This window comes from Myiozetetes cayanensis, unplaced genomic scaffold (genome assembly GCF_022539395.1).
Source record: "Myiozetetes cayanensis isolate MyiCay16 unplaced genomic scaffold, myiCay2020 scf2-11, whole genome shotgun sequence".
Lineage (NCBI taxonomy): Eukaryota > Metazoa > Chordata > Aves > Passeriformes > Tyrannidae > Myiozetetes > Myiozetetes cayanensis.
The window spans coordinates 64732642-64756165 of record NW_026087411.1 but is presented as its reverse complement, the minus strand read 5'-3'; the positions used below and the strand labels follow the sequence as shown (position 1 = coordinate 64756165).

The 23524-nt window shown below is 41.8% G+C and overlaps 1 protein-coding gene across 1 annotated transcript in view; it reads right to left on the bottom strand.

The window, feature by feature from the left end:
- The window catches only part of MAN1A1 (mannosidase alpha class 1A member 1), a 148492-nt gene extending 128954 nt beyond the window's left edge, over window positions 1-19538 (bottom strand). The window contains exon 1 of the mRNA XM_050316080.1: window positions 18676-19538. Coding sequence (XP_050172037.1) covers window positions 18676-19269 — 594 coding nt within the window. The 5' untranslated portion in view covers window positions 19270-19538. The remainder of the gene's footprint in view (window positions 1-18675) is intronic.
- Between the last annotated feature and the right edge of the window lie 3986 nt (window positions 19539-23524).

Genomic DNA, 23524 nt, shown 5'->3' with positions numbered 1-23524 from the left:
GCTAAACTAACATGCCTTAGAGATAACTATAAGACAACAGAGGTTTCAGTCCTTCTAAGGATACTACATTTCTCTAGAACTACACATTGTTGCCTTTTTGAGCACAGAGTTGAACACATGAGATATTTCGACAGCTTCTTACAGTCTTCTCTAAACTGCAATATGTTTCAGTCATAAAACTTATTTTTCACAACATCTTTGGTCAAAAACGAAAGGGGAAGAAATAGTTGTCAGTCTAATGCTACATTTTCACAAAAATGTGAAATGTTTTACTCTGACATCAAAGAATTTGAGACTTTTCATTTCTTTCAAATGTTCTTCTGCTGCTGTGCTTGTGACTATCACAGTAAAACTGCGTTTGTTTTTCTTTCCTGTGTTTCCATTCTGTAATGACCACTTGCAAAGAAAACTTACAAAAAACCCTTTCTGACACATCCCTAAGTCTGTCTTGTCTGCTCAGTTTCACAAAATGCTGAATCATATTTTCCACATACACAGGAGATGATCGGCCACCCAGAGAGAGCTCTTCGTGACTTGGCTCTGTAATAGCAACCTTTTAGTTTGTTTAAGTTTGTTTTACAACCAGGACACATTAGAAGGTTCTGACATCACTTGTTTACAGTACAACACAATGTATCCTAGTTGTTTCCTGTTAATCATAACAAGCAAGCCCCATCATCCCGCGATTCAGGTCTGCCAAACACATGGAATAGAAAACCTGTATTGGTGTCCCCATTTTGGTTGGGATGGAGTTAATTTTCCTTCTAGTAGCTGGCACAGTGCTGAGGGCTGAGTTTGGGATTCAATACGAGAATAATGTTGATAACATACTGATGTTTTAGTTGTTGCTAAGTGGTGCTTATCCAAGTCAAGGACTTTTCAAGTATCCCAAGCTCTGACAGCAGGTACACAAGAAGCCATGAGGGAGCATGGCCAGGAGAGCTGACTGAACTGGACAAAGGGATATTCCATACCATAGAATGTCATTCTCTGTATATAAACTGGAGCGATCTGTTCCTGAAGGACTGCACCCTGTGGAAGAGACCTGTGCTGAAGCAGCTTGTGAAGAACTGCAGTCCATGGGAGGGATTCATGTTGGAGAAGTTTGGGAAGGACTGTCTCTTGTTGGAGGGACCCCAAGCTGGAGCAGGGCAAGAGTTTGAGTAGCCCTGCCTTTGATGAGGAAGCAGCAGCAGAGACAACACGTGATGAACCGAACACAGCCCCCATTCACTGTCCCCCTACATGGCTGTGGGAGTAGGAGGTAAAGACAATTAGAAGGGAAGTCAATCCCAGGAAGAAAGGAGGGGTGGGGGAAAGGTGTTCCAAGATTTGTTTTTATTTCTCATTACACTACTCAGATTTGATTTCCCCATGTTGAGTCTGTTTTGCCTTTGATGGTAACTGGTGAGTGATCTCTCCCTGTTCTTATCTCCACCCATAAGCCTTTCATTATATTCTCACCTGTTCAGCTGAGGAGGGGAGAGACTGAGCAGCTTTAGTGGGCACTTGACTTCCAGTCAGGTCAACCCAAAACACTAGGTTAACCATATTTGCAAACTTCTAGCTCACATGGTTAACTGAGAGTTAAAAATTTACCTGCACTAACTAAGTAAGGCAATGAAATGCTGATGTGTATATTGAAGTGGAAATCTAATTGTCCCATCTGTCAGTCGTAAAAACAAACAAGCCAACTCTATCACTGCCTTACTCTGCTGAACAAAAGAGACTCATTTCCTTCTATTCTACTTTTACCCATTAATAGACTATATTCTTTTAAGGTTGTCATTTCTCTAAGGAAAAAAAAAACAACTGCTTTGAGCTTAGTCCTTTTACCCATACTAGCATAGTAGCTTTGACAAAAGCTACTAGGCAGTGTGTTCATCAGCTACTGCCTCTGAAATAGGGCACTAACCATTGCTCCAGCTATATCAAAGCAGACCCCTTCAGAAGTGTCACACCAGTCAGGGCCCACAGCTGCAGTGCAGAAGCCTGGAGCTTTTCACATCCCATTCAAGAGCAGTGATATGTGGCAGGAAAGCCTTTGGGCTGTACAATACAGGAGAGAAGGCTTTGCTCTGGTGCATGGTGCTACTGGAAATGGTCTCAGATTGGGACCTCTGACCAAAGACTAAAAGCCAGAGAGTTGGTCGCAGAAACACATCACTGGAATTAAAATATGCAGCAGCTCAGACTTTCAATTTCTCTAGCCATCTTCATGCCTGCCTTACATATGATGCTACTGTTACTTGCTAATAATAGGTAAAAAACAGATGCCAGAGCAAGAAACTGTCAAGTTTAAATAGTGAGCAAGTATTTTGCATTTTTTGAGGAAGTTTTAAAGTCAGCATAAAAAGTCAACAATGCCTACTGATGCAAGCTAGTGCCATAATCAGACTAAAGACTAAACCCAAGGCAGTGCAGAATGCAAAAAGAAGGGTCTGTAAGAGAGGCAACACATCAGAAATATATCTGCATTTGAAGTCTCCTGGCAGTATTAAGTGAAGTTAAATTCAAAAATTACAGTCTTCCAATACACGTGCCCTGAAAAACTTGTTTAATATTTGCAGTCTGGTGCTTTTTTCATTGATTTTAGGAGAAATTGCTTCCCGCTGTCTTTCTGAAGAACCACAGTCCATGTGGAGCAGCATTTGCTGTGTTTGATAGATACAACCACAAAGAGAGGAAACCCACTTTCACTGCAGTGCCCTGATTTTTCCTCTGTTTCCATTCTCAATACTAATGAAGGGATATTAGAAAACTTTTAAAAGCATTGGGAAATGACAGTTCTATTCCATCATGTCAGAGTTACCTTAAAAGCTAGATAGTGGAAGAGTTTAATCACCCACCCCATCTGGAAGGATCTTTTGGTGGTCCCATCTTTGATTACTAATATTCTTCTACTGTAATCATTTGTTCATGCAAGGTATGTTTTTTACAGATCAAAGTGAACTATAGTTTTAGTTAGCTTGGCTTTCATCCACATTTCAAAGTAAATAAAGGAATATATGTTCAACATATGACCAGAGCTTCAAGGAAAAGTACAAATATTCCACAATTCTCATTCACTTTCAGAAAAATTTGCTCCCTGCAGTCTAAAAGCCTTGGCACCAAGTACACATATGTCTCTTCTATGAACAACACAAGCACATACACTCCGCCTTCAGGGAAAAGGATTTTTCAGTGGCAAAGTGTGTGCCAAAAAGAGCAGTGTTTTATTGGCAAATTTGCTTCCAGCTCTGATCTGGCAGAACCATGGCTGGTTAGAACACCAAGCGCACTGCCAAAGTCCCAGGGAGAATGAAAGGAACATGAGTTTGTGCAGGTTCACGGAAAGTAGTTGACTGTACAGATCTTAAAAGGTTATGAAGATGAAAAATAATTTTTTTCTCACCATATCTATCTTTAATATTTTTTCTGTAGAAACAGAATCAAGTACATTTAGAGACAGATGTTAAAAAAAATTAAATTCTACTAGAAAAAAACCACAAAGTATTTCTAAATTTTCCTGGAGGTATTACTGATAGTAAGTCATAGCTACTTCAGCATCACCAATCATATCACAAAGGCTGGAGAGCATGAATGAAACTGTGTCCCAAAGTGAGAGAATTTAACTGGATTAACTGGAAAAAGTAATTGTTATCAAATTCCTTGTATAAAAAGCTGATTGAGAACTGCTGATAAGATTTTTCAGTAAAATAGTACACAAAAATTATTTTTAAGCACATTGTGACTTGCAAGCAAATACTGTTCTCACCCAAAGAGGTCTATAGTTAGCTAGCAATAGCACTTCCAAAGGTCAAAAATGTTCTTTATGCCCAGCAGTCCAAAGGGCAAAAGGCAAAATATATAAATAACACAACATTTAATCAGAGTTCAATAATCAATAGTACACCTTTATATACAGCTATACATCAATTTTCAAGAACCACCTTTCATCACCTGACCTGCCAAACACTTTGTACTTACTCACCAGTTAAAAAAAGGGCCTTTCAGAGGTTTCAGTCTCATATACAAGCAGGAAAGGCTTTCAAATATTCATGCTATAGAAAATTATGCTCCGTAAAAAAATACAGTTTGGTTCTACCTCTTTGGCAATAATTCCAAATACGAAGGAATAAGCATTTTCTTTAGACTTTTTTCCTTAACACATACATACATATTCATATATCCATACACATACAAATCTTCCTCCACTTCACTGCAAACACTCTTTTATGTGCTAGTTTCTTTGGTAAAATGAGTCACATTCATGATGTTCCTAGTTACTCATTTTCAAACAAAAGATGAGCAAGTTTTCCTTTTCCCATCAGAAAAATTTCTCTCCTCCTTTTATATAACATCTTTGGGGAATTTAGACAAGTTCTTAACAATTTTAAGGAAAAGACTGAAGCTGAAATTTGAGTAGGATTGGGAGGAGGACCGTGGTAGTGTTAGGAGATACAGTATGTAACAAATTCCCTCCTTCTGATTACAGCATGTACAATATCACCTGGGATGCTTCCTATAAACAGCATATTTAAACCACATATTACAGCACAGCAGAAATATCCAAGAGAAATTATGAATCAGTTATTTTCTTTCAGATAATAGCACATTCACAGCCTGCAGAAGTTCCCCACGTAACACAGGACTAAGGGCAACATGAAGGTACCAAGCACAAGAGAATCATTATCGGTGATGTTGCAGTAAAATCAGCCCCAAAGTTCTTAGGGAAATGTTTCTCTATGTGGACATATGGTAGGGCTGGTAAAACAGACAATAAGTGTGCTTAATTGAGGTAGCTGATCACATCCTCATTTATGTACACTGCAGTGTTCACATGAACACAGAGGACTTTTAAAGCTGTTTTTGAGACTTGTCTTTGGCATCAGCCGCTGGTCCTCTTCCTTCCACAGAAAATGAAGCATACACATTTTTCAAAGAGCGGTATGAATCTGAAGGGGGAAAGACTCCTCATGAAAAATAATTAATAAAACAGGCATCACAAAAATACTGTGTTCAAACAAAAGGGGAGAAAAACTCCACAAAATCCCCCCATCAGAGAACACAGAAAAAGGTAACTAGCACACCACAAAGCTACTGCAGAGGCACGCTGAAATGAACACGTGTAATACTTTGCAGTGCACTATTCTGTGTTTAAAATAACTTTATTAATAGTTGTATTCTTCTAGGTTCTTGTGATCCAGGCTACAGCTGACAAAAAAAAGTGTTTTCTCAATGCCCAGCACATACATGTCAGATGACTGTTCATCTAAAAGTTTCTTTTCACATGCAAGAGACCCAAGTGGTGTGACTTCAATAGCTTAGACTACAGGATCAGCTTTACTTAAGAAAATGCTGAATATTTACTTCAAGTCATTGATCAAAAACATAAGTGGAGGTGTACAGCCATTGGTCATGCTTTGGATTCCCAAATAGCATCCAAAATAACTTACTTTCTTGATGACATGAAACCTCCATACTTAAGCACAGTAGAAAATGTAAGGAAAAAAAAGCCTAATGAAAGTTAAAACAAGCTTAACTCCTTCACAAAACCTGGCTCTTTCCTCAGACTTACTCAGTTCACACCAAAAGTACTCATGTAGGTTTTACAGCTAACTTTTCACATTTTAAGGCCCAAATAAAAACTATAGGTGGTTACTGTTCCCATAACATAGGATCATAAATTTGGGGCCAAACAACTTGTTGCCAACAAGGATCATAAAGTTAGGGTAAAAGGAAGGTTATATAGTCCCTGCTATAGATGGAAAGAGCTTTGCTTCTCACATCACTAATCAGAATAGGTATGTCAAATTGAAGGGATGCTCCTATATCTCTGTAATGCTGGAAATTGATCCTTTTAGAAGTGAGTAGTGGGTCTGGACATGGAATACAAGGCAGGGTAAAGAAAGACTTCATTTTCAAAACCAAGCTTCTGTAAATCCAGACCCCTTTGTGATGTCAAAAGTGACAGAAAATCAAATACTGAGGAGCTGGACTCTCCTGAATTGGTGATACAGTTCAATAGTACAACACTGCTGTAAAAATATTTAGAGTTCCTGCTGTAAATCCCAAAATAAGTCCATAAAACACTGGGGAAATTAATAAAAAAAATACATATTTGTAAGCTTAGATGCCTAAGAAAGAAATCAGACAGAACTGTGATTTAAATCTAATCTAATGGTATCCATTTCTGTTACAATACAAACTCCAAAACTACCAGCTTTGAAATGACACCGTATTAGCTTTCATGTCCTTAGTTTCATACTTGCAAAGTATAAACATCAGCTGACTGATACTTTGTTCAGAGGTATATAGAGGAAAGACACTTCAAAATTCTTCAGTGATATCACCCAGTCTGTGTCAGTATTCTAGTCACCCATTTACAGCCACAAAAGTGGCAAAGCTGCAGCTAAGGCTTTTGTTTTCCATCAACAGCTTGTATTTCAAAAATTTGAATGGGAATTCCCTATATCAACCAAATCTCTTTGTCCAGTAAACATTTCCTCATTTTTTAAATAAAAAAATACCTGCTGAGCTAACATACAGTGGCCTGCTGAGCTTCCCTAAGGAAACTTAATAGATGCAAAATAGCCAGGCAAGGCTGCATGCCATTGCAAGGCCTCTCTGCATCACCTTTGAAAGGCCATAGTAACCAAGGGAGGTCCCTGGGAAGTGAGGAAAAGAACAAGAAGGGAATCTTGCTCTGTAGATCCAGGGAACTACAAGTCAGACAGCCTTATTTCAAACCTTTGGAAGAAAATGGAGCAAAACCTCTTTGACTCTCTTTCTAGGAACATCAAGGGTAGAAACAACTTTGCAAATGGCAAGTATAATTCCCCAAAGGCAAAACGTGCCCAAACAACCCAGTTACTCATTATGATGAAGCCACTGGCTCTGTGGATGAGAACAGTGCAGCAGACACCATTTACCTGACTTCAGCATGCTTTTTGACACATTCTGCCTCAGCACTATGGCAGTCAAAAGCGCATGGATGAGGTGGCTGGTCAAAGTTGATGAAAAAAGTGGCTGGTTAGACAATCTCAAGACAGCAGTAAACAAGTCAAAGTCTAACTAGTGGCTAGGTGTGAGCGACATTTCTCTGAACAACAGAGCAACCACACCCTCCCAACTATGTGTGTAACACCAAACTCCAGCAATCAAGAAGCTGGATGGTAGTGCTTAAACCTGAAAGTCCTCAACTCATGGGAGGACTGAGCTGACAAGCCTCTTGAAACCAAATAAAAGCAAATGCAAAAATCTTATACTTGAGTACACATCAGGAACTTATAGGCTAGAAAACAGCTTCGGAACAAATATCCTGGGGGTCCTGGTGAACAACCCATTGAACACAAACAAACAAGGCATCCTTGCAATGATGAAAGTGAGCTGTAGAGTGGGCTGCATTAACAGCATTGCATGATAGTGATGGGAAGCAATCAACACCTTCTATGTGACCTTCCTGATGCTTCAAATTGAAGCCCTTGGTTTTCAGCTCCTTTGTACCAAGTAGAGATTTTTCAAAAAATAATGGAGAACACATGACCTATGAAAAGAGGAAGACAGAGCTGGCTTTGCTTGGACTAGAGAAAAGAGGTTTCTTAGTGACTTACGGGGTACCCATGGAGAAAAGATAGCCAAGATTTCAGTAAGGCACAATGAAAGGAGTAAAGGCAGTGTCATCAGTTGCAGCATGAGAAATTCTAACTAGACACAATAATAATTCAAAAAAACCTACATAAGGGTCTTTGGACACTGGAATATATTTGTCCAGAGGGGCTTCAGAATTTCCCTCTGCATAGGTCTTCCATACTTTGGTGCACAAGACTGAGCACCTCGATTTAATTTTGAAGTCAGTTCTACTGTAAGCAAGAGATCAGGCCTTCAGAGGTCCAGTGGTAAGTCAAAATCTTTCTCCTTTTCAACAACAAAATTCTATGGTAAGCAGAAGGTTGGGAAAAAGAACAAATAGGACTATGGTGTGCATAAAATGCAGACCAAGCAAGTCTCCATAATTCTTTCAGATGATAAGGCTGCATATGGAAACTGTTTCCAAGAAGTCTGAAAACTTTCTCTGAGAGAACCTACTTTCTGCAAGGTTTAGATTTATATAATAAAAAAATAAATTGAGCAAATTTTATTGAAATACACGGATTTTTTTGCTCCATCCTAATTTTGCTTGCAGCATATGCATAATTATATTTTCAATTTAGATGATTATCTGTAAAACAAAATCAAACCTATGCCTTTTACTTTGTTCAAGGTATTTATTCAGATCAGAGCTTGCCTCCAGACTGCATCTTCAGCTACAAGCTACATACAACAGACTCAACAGTACAACATATTTGACTCTTACGTAAAATATACTTATGGAGAGAGATACAAATACATCCGTCAATATATCAGTTAAATTATTTTTTTAAAGACACTGCATAAACAGACATATGAGCTTTTCTTCAGAAAGGTCATTTCTTTGAAGTGACCTTCTTGATGTGTGATGTCACATCAGCCCCTGACAAGATCACACACATTTCTATGAACAGTCGGTTCAGGTTCAGTGCCACGCTTACTCTAGAGCTTTATAGAATAAGGCATAAAAATATCAGTCAACTTGCAGTTTGTTTTTACACAGCACAGTTTTCCCCGTGGTGACTCTTCAGATGATCTCACCAGAACAAAGAAAGCAGCATGCAGTTTAAAAGTATTATGACTTTTTAAATATGTAATATGTATAGCTCTTCTACTCTATAAATTGTAATTAGTTATTCTGTTGCATGAATCTATTTATCTTCTCTAAGTTTTCAAGAGTCTAGTATTACTACCTAGGTCCAACACAGAATTAAAAGTGCAATTCTCAAAATCACAGATGGGTGGAGAACTGCAACCACAGTAACAAGCAACAGATTTCCCTACAGACAGCAGTATGGGCAAAGATTTATCATCAGTACCACCATTCAGTGCATCAACAGATGTCAGTGCTCAAAGGCAGTGAGAAAACTGACAGTGGAGTCAAAGACTGTGTCTGCATCTGCATGTGTCTATCAGTGAATAGTAAAATTACTATCTCCTTAAGCACTAAGCCTCGAAAGCAACATTTATTTTTTCAGTTTCATATTCTTTTACACAATCTACTTCCTATTTCCTTGGACAAAAGTAGTCCCTGAACAAAAGAAATTTCAAAAGGCACAGAGATTTATATTAAGCAGTGAACTAAGAGAAAGAAAAATATGCAGAAATTAAAAAAAAATAGTCTCACAGTGGTCTGAAGCCTAATTAAAGAAGCAAGTCACATTGATCTAATGCAATTTTATTGCAATGTTTTAAGAGCAGATACTGGCTTTTAATAAATAATTGAAAAAAAGGGTTTATGTTGCCAAGCAATAAGATCACCCTGACACAAGTGAAATGATATAAAATTCTGGAAAGAAATTATCAGGCATTCTTTCCTTTCTACTTTACTCAAATAAAAAATACACAATACTGCCTCTACACTAAATGCCAGCAATATGTATCTTCACATGAGAAGTGTAAAGCTGCATCCTTTTACATTAACACTTTAATTACTGTTTCAATCCAGCATCAGAGAAAAAAAGTTGATTCTTCTGAAATAATTTTTGAGATGCACACTAAGTCTTGTAACAGCCAGATGTTTCATAGTCATCAGCTCATTCATTGCACAGAATCATTCTGCTCCTTTGCTCAGTATTGCCTACCATCTCTTTTGATCTTCAACTATTTTCTCACCTGACTAGAGATTTGCCTTTAAGAGAAAGGGCCCATGTTTCATAGAAGTCAGACTTTCATTCACCTGTTGTATTCCTAAAACAATTTAAAAGCCAAGGTACATATAGCTTCCAAGAAAGAGTGAGAGGACAAATGAAAATAGATTTTATACTTGTAGTTACTTTTGCATAAGTGACTGCATATCTCAGTCTTCCCACAAGGGTTGTGAATGTTTAACAGTTATAAGAATGTAACAGCAGGTTATATGCTCATCCAATCTGTTTGAAAAGCTTTTAAAATAAGAAGCATCAGAATGAGCAGTACCTGTATCTTCATAAACACCGGCTATAAAAGCCAATCAGCTTACTGCAAAGAGTTATAGCAAGTTGTCATAGTATTTTATACAAACCTTTCTTGGTTACAACAGAGTTCAAACTGAAGATTTCAAGGAGTAAGAAAGGTAAACTGAATTTTACTATTCTATGAGCCTTCCTTCAAAACAGCACCAGAGTATACCATTTTAATATTGCTTAAAAAGCTTACAGATTGTGACCTAAACACAGAAACAGGAAGACTCAGGTTTAGCCTTCCCCTGAAACAAACAATGCATTTAGCAGCAGTTTAGTGGTAAACCACAGCTGCCCATGTGTAGCCATGAATCAGACTCCAAAATCCAGGTTTAAACTGACCCTAATGAGCTGACATGCCCAGGCCAGAGATCTGCAGCATGGCTAGGAGAGAAGACAGCCTCCACCCAGGATACAGCAACAGTCCCTGGTTTAGCGGGGCACAACCGAACAGGATCCAGGTATTCAAGTTCTGCTCTGAAACCTGTCACACTGTGTAGTCCTGTGCAAGTCAATGGACTGCTCTCACCTCTGGAAAACAAAACTGCTTCCTCTCAACAGTAAAAAAAAGTCTTCTGGACTCTGCAGGCCAGGCTGCTAAGCACTGTGATAAAACAGCAGCTTAACCACAATTCTGTAAAAGGTTTCATTTAATCTGGTTCAGGTAAGCATGCACTTCATTACTCACCAATTATGTTTTCATGACAGACTTGCAGACATGATTAGAAAGACCCAAGGAAAACAGAAAAACAGAGGCGCTTCTTAGAAGCGTGCACACGCCCTTGGTATGACATGCTTAAACCCAAACAACCAAGTGGGAAAAAAATCCCAAACCAAACATCAAAAACAACAATAACAAAAAAGCAACAAACCAAACCAAACCAAACAAAAAAAACCCTATAAATTTTGTGGATAAAGAATATTTTCACACAAAAGGAATCAGCCTATTGAGTATCTGGTACATTGCCCACGTTGCTTAATTCATAGCCCCTCGCTTCGAACCAATTATTTTCCTCATTTGTAAAATGACAGTTCTTTAAATAACTTCTAAGTAGACCACAAAACCCTTCAAAACTGAATGTCTAAAATGTGCTTTACACAGATTCACATTTGAATAGCTGAGTTTGCTACCGAAAAGGCACACAACCAGTGTTTCATTATCTCTGTACCACCAGAGATGGCAGTTTATTGCCAGGTAAGTGCTGCAGTGTTAAGACAGTGAAAACACTGAATGAAAGCCACTTTCCTGAAGTATTACTCTTACTCTGCCAAGTGAGATAGGAAGACAAATTTATTAGTAGTAAATAAAGGAAGTACTTATTAAGATATTATCTTCAAGATGAAAACCACAGATGTTTACACCTATGCTGGGTCCCCAAGCTAGAAAAAAACAACCCAATCCAATAGAAGTGGAAGTTAACACACTCAACAATTCTTACAGCAGTATGTTTTAGCTTTAAGAAAAGGCCTGTCCATTCAGCAGTCATACAGGTCCTTCTATAAGGATGTGAATTACCTTCCACAAGAAGAGATGTCTCCTGTCTCTCTGTGATTTCCTTTTCATAAGTCCTGTGCTTTCATTAATATTCAAAGAAGATATCAAAGCCTGTCTGTCTACCACTCTTATTTTCCCTCTGAATGAGATAAGAGCTTTTTTGGTCTTAATGGTAGATTTTAATAAACAGGTAGAATTTTTCTGCTTCAGTTTGCCCAAAGCACAGAACTACAGCCTTAAGTAACTGTACTCACCAACATTATGATTTATTCTATTTCTTTATATTAAATGGCTGCCACAGGCTCCTATACTAGCATTAAACCCAAAATCATCACCCTGAGAATGTAACTTTTGCCAAAGCACAGGAGACATTCTATTTTAAGCTTTACCTCGCCCCTTTACATCACCTTACTAGGTTCTCAAGAAAAGAGTCCTGTGTGTCTGGAATTTACATTTTGCCTTTACATAAAGTTATGGAATTAATCATGTGCTTGATTTTCTGTGAAAGCCAGATGTTTTCCACTGAATATTTAAAGCCTTTTCATTTTCCCCACAATTCCAAGGATCCAGTTACATAAGACATTCAGTTAGTTTCCATAAATTTACCTGTTGAGAATGCAAGCCACGTCTGAAGGTAGGAAAATTAAATATCCTTCTTAGCTCAAAGAAAACAGGTGTAAGGCTGTAAAAACATGAATTAGCAATTGGGAACACACCCTATTCCAGTCAGATATGTACACAGTCACACACAGACATCCCTCCATCTCATGAGAGATGTTCAAATCTGACAAGCATTTGCCTGCGAGTCATTTGCTTGAGAAGAGGCTGGGAGGTTCCCAATTAAAAAAACAAACAAACAAACAAACAAACAAACAAACCCAAAAAAACAGCTGAAGCAACTCACCTGAAACCACACCCTTCCGTAAAATGACCTTAAGGGCTCCCTTAAGAGAACATTAATTTGCAAAGGTATACTCTATTTCATGTCTCATGGGCATAAAGACACCTCAGTCCATTTTCCTTCACTTTCCTCTCCTTTCAAATGCACTGGCTTAGTGGGGGTCCATTGCTTCCACTATCCTCAGACCTCCACTAGGCCGTTTTGGCTCCCTACCTCTCCAGGCCACAAACCCAACAGAAGTGGCTGGATCTCCATAGATTCTGCCAAGTTACAGGTACAAGAGGATGCTTAATAGAGTCACTGAATCATACTCTTAGTAATTCAGCTGAAGCTTCTCTGCGTCTTGTAGTGCCATTAAGCCCAAGCAAGCACTTTAACTTACTGTTTTGTGAGATTTTGGATACTGTAAGACAACCCAACCACTTCCAGCTTACCACTACACAAAAACACAGATCCCACAAAAAATCCAGGGAAAGTGTCTAGAACCCAGGTGAGGATGCCCTCAATTTAGGGGTATAAGGTACCTACTGACCATCATCATATTTGATTCCCTGTCTTTAGCACTTAATTCACTTCCTTAGTGTCTTTCATAAAATTATTAAAAAAAAACACTACAATAAACAGTATTTATAGTATTTATCAGGAAGGAAAGCACTGCCAAACACTCAAAAAGAACTCGCAGATACAAAAATATTGAAGATTACAGGTAGGTAATTAAAGCTTTGGGTAAAAAAAGCCAAGATTAATTTTAAACTTCGACAAATTGAATGACAGCTATAAGAGTTATAAGTCAGCATTAAGGTTAAGGAATACTTTAAGAAAATTTCTTTCAAAATGTATTGCATCATCAGCATGTTGGCAGCAATCACTACACTGCTTACTCATTAAATGCCACCTCCTTTCTTTTCACTGTATCTTGTTCTTAACAAAATGTACCACTAGGGAACATAGCTTTTTCCTGTCTGAAAACCAAACCACTCAATAGTTAAACTGTTGCATTTTAACTCTTCCCTCTCCTATAAAGGCCCTCACAACCTTCCTCCCAGTAACAGCACTCTGAATTTCTGTCTACAGCAGCTGAGGCTTCAGTAATTTCTGCCTCTGTGTTTCCTCTTATGAGAAAAGAGGTTGGGAGATAGTCTCCTGAAGGGAAGCACTTCATTCTGCTAGAGAAGGTTATTACAGTAGATAGAACCTTTGCTCTGCAAAAGTCTCATTGCAGAGACTCAGTTTTAATGGAGAAGCTAGGCAAGAAGATCAGGTACCAGCTTCTAAGATAAGGCTACTGAAAGAGGTCTCATACCTTTCATCCACCTGTTCTCTCACAACAGCCAAAAACAGCACCAAGCCAACCCTTTCATTAAGGCCTTCAGCTCACCAACTTGACAGAAAGTTTAGCAGAAATCCATCCATTCTTTTTGCTCTGGCAGTTTTCAGTTGGTTTACTGAGCTGAAGCAGCTTATGGAGAGACACAGTGGAATTCACACAAGGTAGATAGTGGGAGAAAGCAGTCAAAAGTAGTAAGAAGAGACTTCTTTCAACAGTAAGAAGCTCACTTTGTCATGTAAACATCACCAAAAGGAAATAAAAATCCCCCCAGCCAGTCACTGTACCCTCCTGAGCAGCAGCACCAGGATACCAGGCAGTAGGAAAGCAAGTGCTGGAAGCACACAGGAAAACGCAAGGGACCGACTGCCCTTCTTCAGCAGTGAGTGACCTCCCATTAATTTTCCCATCACTCCTCCTTGTTAATGAAGAGTTCCGATTATGTCCAAGTGCTCTATGTCAAGTGCATATTAGATCTCTGAATAGTGCTTTATTTCCATGTTCACAAGCTTATTTTCCTCAAGATACTGCTGAACTTCCCTGCAACATTATTGAGATTTCCAACTAAATAAAAACCACCACAGAAAACAGTTAAACAAACAAAATGAATGCTGAGGACTCAGGAAGCTTCAGAATTCACACTGCCAGTGCAACGTCAATTCTTTATAAAAAGACAGGGGAGCCTGCAAAGTCTATTCTGCTGACTTGCGACCATTGCTTTGTTGAGCTCAAAGGACTGGTGTTCAAATTCTCCTCTCCAGGACTTGTACTACATGACTGCAACAGCTGAGAGCTGTGTAAGTACTTGCAGCACTGCATGATCATGCTCTTCCAACATTGATTCCAGCTTACCAAGGAGGCTTTTATCCTGAAAACATGTCCAAATAGCTCTGATCAATAATGTGTACAGTTTCCAAGCTAGTTCCTTTGTACAAGAACAGCTCAGCTGCATTAGTATGGTGCTCCACCACACCAATAGCTTGCTGTTCCGCGGGATTAATTAGTCTGGCAGAGCACCGCACTAATGTGATTATGTAGCTTCTAATACCTGAGCTAGCTCATTCATCGTTTCTATTCCTTTGCTCTGAAATAAAGAGTTTAGATTTTGCTATTTTCTTAACACCAAAATAATTCAATCGCCTTTTTTTCTTTTTGGAAGAGAGAGGAATGAGACTTAGAAAAGACTCAAATTCAGATTTCCCTATCTGAAAGAATGCATCTTCTGCCTCCATTGCTTCTCTCACTATTACCATCCTCTTCTAATCACTTCTTTTGTTCGTATCAACTGCCTATGAACCTGCAAGTCTTCCCTTTACAGCAGAAATAATGATTTCCAGCCACAGCCAACAGTGACAAGAGCAGAGACTGGGAGATGTTGAGCTTGAGTGCAAGAGTCATCATTGCCTTCTACTCCTCCTTTTTTACAGATAGGGAACAGATATCACAGGAGTACTTGCTCAAGACTGGCCACCTCTCAAATTAATGAGTGGAAGAGCAAGAACACAGTCACCTCATTCACAGTCTGGTGTTCCTGTCATGACATGGAAACAGAGACCAGTGTGAGGTATACCAGGTACCCAGACCTTGCCCCAGGTCATGCAGTCACCAGAGCATCAGTGGAACTGCACGAAGAACTCAAGTTCTGACAAAGTACAAGTGTGCTGGTATGCTCAAAATCAACAGTTCCTCTTTGCTCAAGTCTCCCTGAAGCATTTGGCATAAGGAAGACACTCAGAGCAGGCAACATTAGGTCATCCAGTAAAAAAATCAGCAGCCGCAAGCAACTGACAGCAGTTGTACAACGGGAAGTACTGGGGAAACCCCACTGCTGGCAGTACTGCTCTTCCTTTCGAATTTGCCTGTAGCACACCATCAGAAGAGAAACAGAGAATATCACAGCACCCATTAGTGTCTCTGGTCTTTGGCCCACATCCCTTACCTGTATGGGCACACCTGCACACTCACAGGCCCCACAGGTGTAACACAGTGGGGCAGTTCCCACACACAGACTTTAAGAGCAACCATATTGTTCTGACAGAGTGAAAAGCAGTGACAGAATCAAGATCTCCACTTCTTCATGTTTCCACAAGTCTTTTACTTGCTACCTAAGTATCTAGCATTTATTTTTCTACTTTTTGTCTTATTATGGTGGTTTAAATACTAAAAAAGGTTCAAGAATCTTTATATTTTCATCTTTTTAAAGTTTGTCCTGTTTCTGGATTGTGGTTTTGCTTTTGTTTTTTTTTAATACAAAAGAGTATGACATAGAAAAAACAATTAAAATTTCTAAAACAAAATGTGGTTAAGAAATGCTATAAAGTCTAGGTATTTTATTGTTCTGTGACTGTAAATGATATTGTACTGACTGAACTTCTGAACACTTATGTCAACTTAAAATTTGAAACATTAGATAGACAAAATATTTGTAAGTTCTTTCTCCTCTCAGCTTTATGTCAGCATGTTGAACAGACAAAGCTCTTACAGGACAGAAATGCACAGAAGAACCACATTATTTTTTAACATTCTTTTCCTTTAAAGTAACTTGCTTCCTTCTGTCAAAAATATCCACAGGAATAGTTTCAAATTTTGCGTTCCAGGTATATGACACAGATCACACAATGCAGATGCAAGTTCCAGGCTCAAAAGAGTATGAGAGCAGGAAGATTCTTTACATTTGCATCTCCAGCATGCAACCACCAGGCACAAAGAGAGGAGCTTTAAAGGGTAATTCTGGTTTCTGTGCATGTACAGTAGAGTACAAAAGTTCACACTTAAAAACATTGCAGTTTAAAACTTTTTCTAAAAAGACCGCAGATTATAAATCCATCTTGACAGTAAAGTAACAGTATAAAAAAGTAGACTAAAGCCTGCAAAGAGAGAGAGAAAATCAACAAAAAGGCCAACACATGAATTGATGTGAAGCAAGTTAACACAGAGTAAGAAACACTGTTTAGCTGTAAATGGAAAAAAAAAAGTATCTTTTTTTTTTAAACAGAAAAAAGTGAAACCAGGCAAAATCCTGCAAAAATGCAAGAGCAATTAAGTAAACAACATGTTAAGGTCACATACTGAATTAGGAGGAAAAGAAACTCCCAGAAACAACATGTAGTATTGAGAAAAAATAAAGATCTGGAAACTAAGTGCAGTCCTTCTGTCATCTCCTATGCTTAAACAGTCAAAGGTCTCATTTGGGGGGGCTACTGTATTGTTGGTGGCTCCTGTGTAGAACTGGAGGAGAAAGATGAGTGACAGAAAGGAAAGGGAGGAAGAAATTGAAGAGATATTGGGTTATGTATGTATAAGCACACAACTATATGCACACACACATGCATCTATATACAATAAAAAAACTTGAACTAGTTGACACAGAGTGGGACCAGCAAGAGCAGCAGTGTATTTAAGTGTTATCTTCTTCCTCTTGTTTATTTACTTATTGCAGTTTCTACATCACAGAATCAGGTCCGTCAGATCTAGAGCCTCAGTACTTCTAAATACTTCTACATGTCAATTCCAGATAACTGGAATAAGAGCTTGCTGGTATTTCTAACTGTTCCATATGCCTCAGGGAGTCTGTGTGACTAAAGCAGAAGACAACATAGTCTCTGGACTCTCCAAGATGTGGTCTGTACTATGCACTCCTATGAGTTTCTCCCTTCAAAACACCTTTGCATTGGTCTGTACTACTTATGGAGTTGGCTGCAAAATTTGCTAACTGATGCAAGGACTCTAGAGCAGAGAACACAACTTGAGATTTGTGATAGCTTATTATCTGATTCTCTGTGTGATATCATGGCTTACTCTTTGGACCACTCTGTACAAACATACAATAAAAATTAATTATTTCAACTAAGGCTAACCATGTTTCACAAACACTGAAATACTTGTAGTTGCAGTCTTATTCCTATCTCATTTCCATCACCACAGAACAGGAAACACATACTACTAATTAATTCATAAACCCTAATCTCTGCAGGCAGCTGAAATTGTCAGTTCAATAAATAAACCAGCCAGTACGGACGGGAAGTTGAACTGTATTATCAGCTAAATTCTTCTTCTGTCAGAGGACCCTGTCAAGCTCTGCTCATGACAGCGTTACCTAGACACAGTTTGGTGAATTTCTGCAAGGAAGGACTTAAAACCGTTACCTAAACCGACCGAGCAGCACAACCGAAAAAGACAGTTGAATTTGTCAAAACACATACAGCCTGACGCTTTACTGCTTTAACCTAAATTGACCGTATTTTGCCAAACGCCCTCAACTCTTTAGACAGCCGGTATCGCTGAACAGTGAGCCGCACGAATGGAGACAGACCGCGACATCTCCGGAGCGTTGGACCGCACCTCCATCCTGCACTCGCCTGGTGCCGGACAGCCCGGGGCGGCTCCTCGTCTGACAACCGTGCGGCACGGGCAGGGCGCCGTCCCCCCGCACCCCGCAGAGACACCCGGAGCTCACCGGCCGGCGGCCGAGTCCGGGATGCCCCGCGGGGCGCGCAGGGGGACCCGCGCCGCTTCTCTTCCCGGGCGCCGCTGTCCCCAGCCCTCGCCCAGCCCTTGCAGCCTGCCGGCCCGCGCCGGGCTTTGCTTCCTCCGCGGATTTCTCTGCAACAGCTGGGGGAACCCGGTAACGCCGGGAGAGTGGGAGGCGCGGCCGGCGCGAAGCCGGCAGCGGAACGCACCGCAGACCGAGAGGATGCAACCGCGGGCCACGACGCCGACCAGCGCGGCGGCTGCCGAGCGAGGGCCAGCAGAAAGACCCCGTTCCCGCAGGGAGGAGGAGGAGGCAGGAGGGGTCAGGGCTTTCACCACACCGCCGCCAGTTCCGGCAGCGACCTGTTGCCCTGCAAGAAGGTGCCGAGGCGCGTCCCCATGAGCGGCACCGCAAACAGCCGCCACCCACCTCTTTGATTTTCTCCCTCTTCTGCCGGACGTCGGGGTCGGCGGGCTCCTGCCCTACGGCGCCGACGGGCTGGCGGAAGAGGCGCTGGGGCAGCCCAGGGGCCCCAGCTTCTTTCCTGCCGCGGGCGTCCTGCAGAAGTTTCTCCTTGTCCTGGCGGATGTCCCTGCGGATCTCCTCGGGCAGCTTCTGCAGCGTCTCCTTGGCCTCCCGCAGAGCCCGCTCGTGGTCCGCACGGATCCGCTCCAGGCTGCCCGCGCCGCCCGCGGCCGCCGCCGCCGCCGCCGGGCCAACTCCGGGCTGCGGAGGGGCGCGGGGCTGCCCGCCGGGCGGCGGCGGCGGCGGCTGCAGGGCGGCCGAGTGGAAAAAGACGCCGCTGAGGAGCTTGGAGGAGTCGGGCAGGAAGAAGATGGCCCCGAAGCAGAGGGTGATGAAGGCGCTGAACACCAGCAGCAGCACGAACTTCTCCGTCAGCCGGAACGCGCCGGGGCCCGCCGCTTTCCTGCCCCCGCCGCCCGCGCCGCTGCCCGCGGGGCCGCCCAGCGTGCCCGGCCCCGCCGCGCTACCGAAGAGCGGCAGTAGGCTGGCGGCGGGCATGACCCCCGCGCCGCCTCAGCGCCGCGCAGCGCGCCCCGCCGCCTCAGCGCCGCGCAGGGACCGCACCGCTCCGGACGGCTCGGCTCCGCCGCCCCCTGCCCGCCTGGGCGCCACAAAGTTTCCTCGGGCGGGTGCGGCAACTTTTCCCTTCCCCGCCGGCAGCGCTCGGCAGCGTCTGCGGGGCGGGCGCTGTCAGCTCCAACCCATGCTGCTGATGATGCTGCCGCTGATGTTGCCGCTGATGCTGCTGCCGGGCCGCCGCCGCCGCGGGTGCCGCTCCCGCTCCGCCCGCGCGGAACTGCCGGGCGGCCGGGGCCGGGGGCGGGGCGGGCGGGGCGGCCGCCAGCCCAATGGCGGGGAGGCGGGGCTGCCGGAGCCGCGGGTCCCGGGGCTCACCCGCGGGATGCGCTGCCCGGGCGCTGCCCGATCCCCGCGGGCGGAGGGGCGCGGCGTCGGGGCCCGCCCGCTTCGTCCCCGCGGCCGGCGGCGGCCCGAGGCGGGTGCGCGGCACCTGCACGTGCCGGCGGGGCGCACGCTCGCACCCACGCGCACATTAGTGCGCGCGCACACGCGCGCGTGTGCCCCCCCCCCCCACAGCGGCGCGCGGGGCTGCTTGCGCGCTCCCGGCAGCGCGCGCGCTCGCGCGTGTTCACACAGGCACGTGCACAGAGCCGGGGGCGGCGCGAGAAGGGGCGGCTCCAGCATCCCTGTCCGCTGTCCGGCTGGGGGCACGGAGCGGGGCCGGGAATAACTCGCGATCCACCGGTCAGGAGGAGCTCTATTCTATTCTTCGTAAGAAAATCAGGGGTTAATTCTGTTTGTTTAATTATTTACTTACTTACTGATTTATTTTCTGTAGGCGGAAGATGCATCTTTTGCAGGGAAGTAGGGAAATGTATCTCTGTATAGAGTATGAAAATTCGAGTTTTCATCTATGCTAGTGCAAAATGAAAAAGCCGTCGTGTCTTGGCACAAGGAAATGTGTTTGATAGCAGATCAATTTGCTGCATCAACCTCCCCGAACAAGCGGTGATGGGAAAAGTTTCCAAAAACAAAACAAAAAAAGATAAAGATTTATTTTCTTGCTCGCGTTACAAAGCAAGGCAATAAACTGTGAGGATGTGAGAATCAGGAAAAGGTAAGCCAGCCAACACCCAGGGGTTTATCTCCAACTCTTTGGGAACGTACTCGAGTCTAGCTTGACTTTCACAGCAGTTCAGCACCATAAACTTAAACATTTCCTCCAAAATGTTAAGCACACAGTCAGAAAGAAAACAGTGAGATAGGTTGTTCCCAGAAGTTAAGATGCAGAGGTTTGTTTGCGTATTTGCATGGCTTTATTTTGCAAGGGAAACCAAAAAAACAACAGCAGAGGGAAGTCTGTGCTTTAACCAAGGGCAGGGAAAAGGCATTGTGTAAGCCCTAAAGACGTGATTTTGAAAATGGGCTTGGCATGGCTCTACTTTTTCTCCCGGTGGAATTAAGGAGAGTTTTACCACTGACTTAATAGGAATAAAGTAAAGCTGCTGCCCAGTGCTTTTCTAAATCCCATTCTTTAGAAGTTAGAATATGTAATAGGTTAATTAAAAACAGGTTTAGAGAAGAGAGTTACATAGAAATGTTGGACTGAGTCCTGCAAAACTCCCCAAAGTATACAAGCAAATGCTTCTGTAAAATTTCAAGATTATACATGAAACTGAAGAATCAGGGGCCCAACTTTGTATCCAGTGAGATCAGTAATTTCATTTAATTTTTATTGTTGTTTTCTTTTCAATCATATTTTTTTCCTGACTTGCATTTCCCCACAGTTAGATGTAGAACTATTGCTTAAACTAAACAATAAGCAGTCTGATTTTGACACATATTTCCCAGAAGCGTGTAACATAGTCCAATAGTTGTGCCAAGACAAAATCGTTTAGGATTGAAGAGTTCAGACTGCTTTTGGAAAAGGAGAAAAGCATCTCTGGTGCCTTTTTTTTTATTTTTTTTTTTTAAAGCAACATTTAAAGTAGCAAATATGGGTTTAGCTGTTGAAAGACAGCTGACTAATGAAAAAGCTTTGAAAAAGCTTCCTAAATGGTGAAATACCACTCTCAGCTTCAGCGAGCATATTCTTCTTCAATCACTGACTATGTGGGCGTACAATATTTTTCACAGATTGCCCTCAAAACTCATCACTACTTATGTGATAATGTTTGGAGGCAGAAGTTACTGCTGGAAGAAGTACCTTTCTTGAGTACTCTGAAGTCATTCCTTAGGTTGCCATATATCTATAGCACTTCATGAATGGATGCGGGAGTTGAAAATACCATCACATGGAGTTCTGCTCTTGTGCCTCCTAAACTGCAGCTCTCTGAACTCATCAGTCTCTTGCCTTCTTTTGCTGTCCACCCTAAGTACTAGGGCTTAAATGTAGACCTATGCCAGGGGCTTCACTGACACACTCATCGCTGGCTTTGGGACATCCTGAGGAAGCAACAACAAGGATTTTCTACACAAAGACAGAAATTGTTAAATTCTCAAGCCTTTGTGATATGAAGATCATTGCAAGGACAAAAGATCACTTAGGTTTATGGTTCCTTCTCTGAACAGGATGTGAAACTTTGTATTCAGAGCATTCCTGTTGTTAGCACCTCATGTTACAGTTACCAGTAAAGTCATGTGGGAACTATTCAGTGGGACTATTGACTCATGTAAAGTTACTGGCATACAGAGCTGTTCACTAGGTGAGGGCAATGGAGACTGAAAGAAAAAAAAAAAAAACCTTCCTTCAACACAACAGTGATGTACAAGTTCTTTGTATTTTTTGGTCAATAATTTACTTGAGGCACAAGGTATTCCAAAGAACATGGAAATACAAGGAGTATCTCAGAAAAAAATACCTTGATTGCAAGTAGTAAAATGAAGGGCTGTACAAGCTCAGTTTCAGCTGTCTGTGTCCAACAGGCAACTCAGCTATAAATTTAAACCATGTTGATAGGTGCTTAAATAGTGTCAAAAAGTCCAACAAACCAGGAACAAATGAAGCCTGGTGTTTGCATTAATCTAGTGACAGCAGTGGAAAGCCCACCTGCCTGTGCCAGGACTTGCACTGGAAGAGCTTCTTTGGTAACAACTCTGTCAGCATACCCACCTAGTGGAAACATTGAACTGGCTGACACTTTGGGTTGTGTTTTTTTGTTGTTGTTGTTTGGGAGTTTTGTTTGTTTGTTTTGTGGGGTTTTGTTTGTGTTTGTTTGTTTTTGTTTGGTTTTGTTTGGTTTTTTGGGTGGTTTTTTTCTAATTGAGCTACATTACTTCCTGGATGACATCAGCAAAAACAAGTCTTTGGGCAGTTGTTTTTCTATGCTGGCTAAGGCTGGATCTTATCCAGTCTGGTTATACCAATAAAAATCTGAACTGTATCCTTCCATGGAGGGAAATACTGCTTCTGTGGGTTCAGTGGCAGGATCAGGAATAATTTTTCAGCAATCATACATAGGTCAGGCATTTATAGAAAGGTAGAACTGATACATGAGAGGTGGCGAGAGGGAGATTTGCATAATAAGGGACAAGGTTCTTTTCTGTAATAAATGTTCTGAATGGGGAAATTTGTTGCCTGGAAAAACAAAACCAAACAAAAAACCAAAAAAACTCTTCTTAATTTTTTTTTCTTTTTTTTTTTTAAATCAGCTTACATCTAACTTGTCACAGTTCTAGCCTTAGGTCTTTTTTAGTGATAAGGAATTAGCCTATATGGTCTAAAAGACACATGTAACAGATAAGGAGAGCATTTACATTGTCCCAGTTTTAGGCCCATTCAGTTGAAGCAGAGATACTGACTGATACATCTTTTTGGAGAGTGAGTTTGTAACATTACCACTCCCTTGCAAGGGGTTCCCAGTGTTACCTTCTGATTAAGACTACTGTAAAAAATTACTCAACAGCTTCCTTTTGAAATGCAATACTTTTGCACAGCTCTTCAGAGATACCTTTAATATGCTTGCCTTTGAGAATATGATTCATAAGCCCAAGTTAGACATCCAGCTCTTCATAGAATAAGTAACATGACATAGACTTGGGGTTCCTAGGGTTCACAAGCTGGATTCATAACACATAACATGCAGTTTGGAAGGAGGCTTCAACTGTTTGAGGACCAGATGTGTATGAAATGCTCTCTGTCTCTGATATTGGCGGTTGGCTGCAGTTCTAAATTCAGTATGTGAGGAAAGTGTGATTCACAGACACAAAAACTTTGCTTGATCTTCAGTGCTTT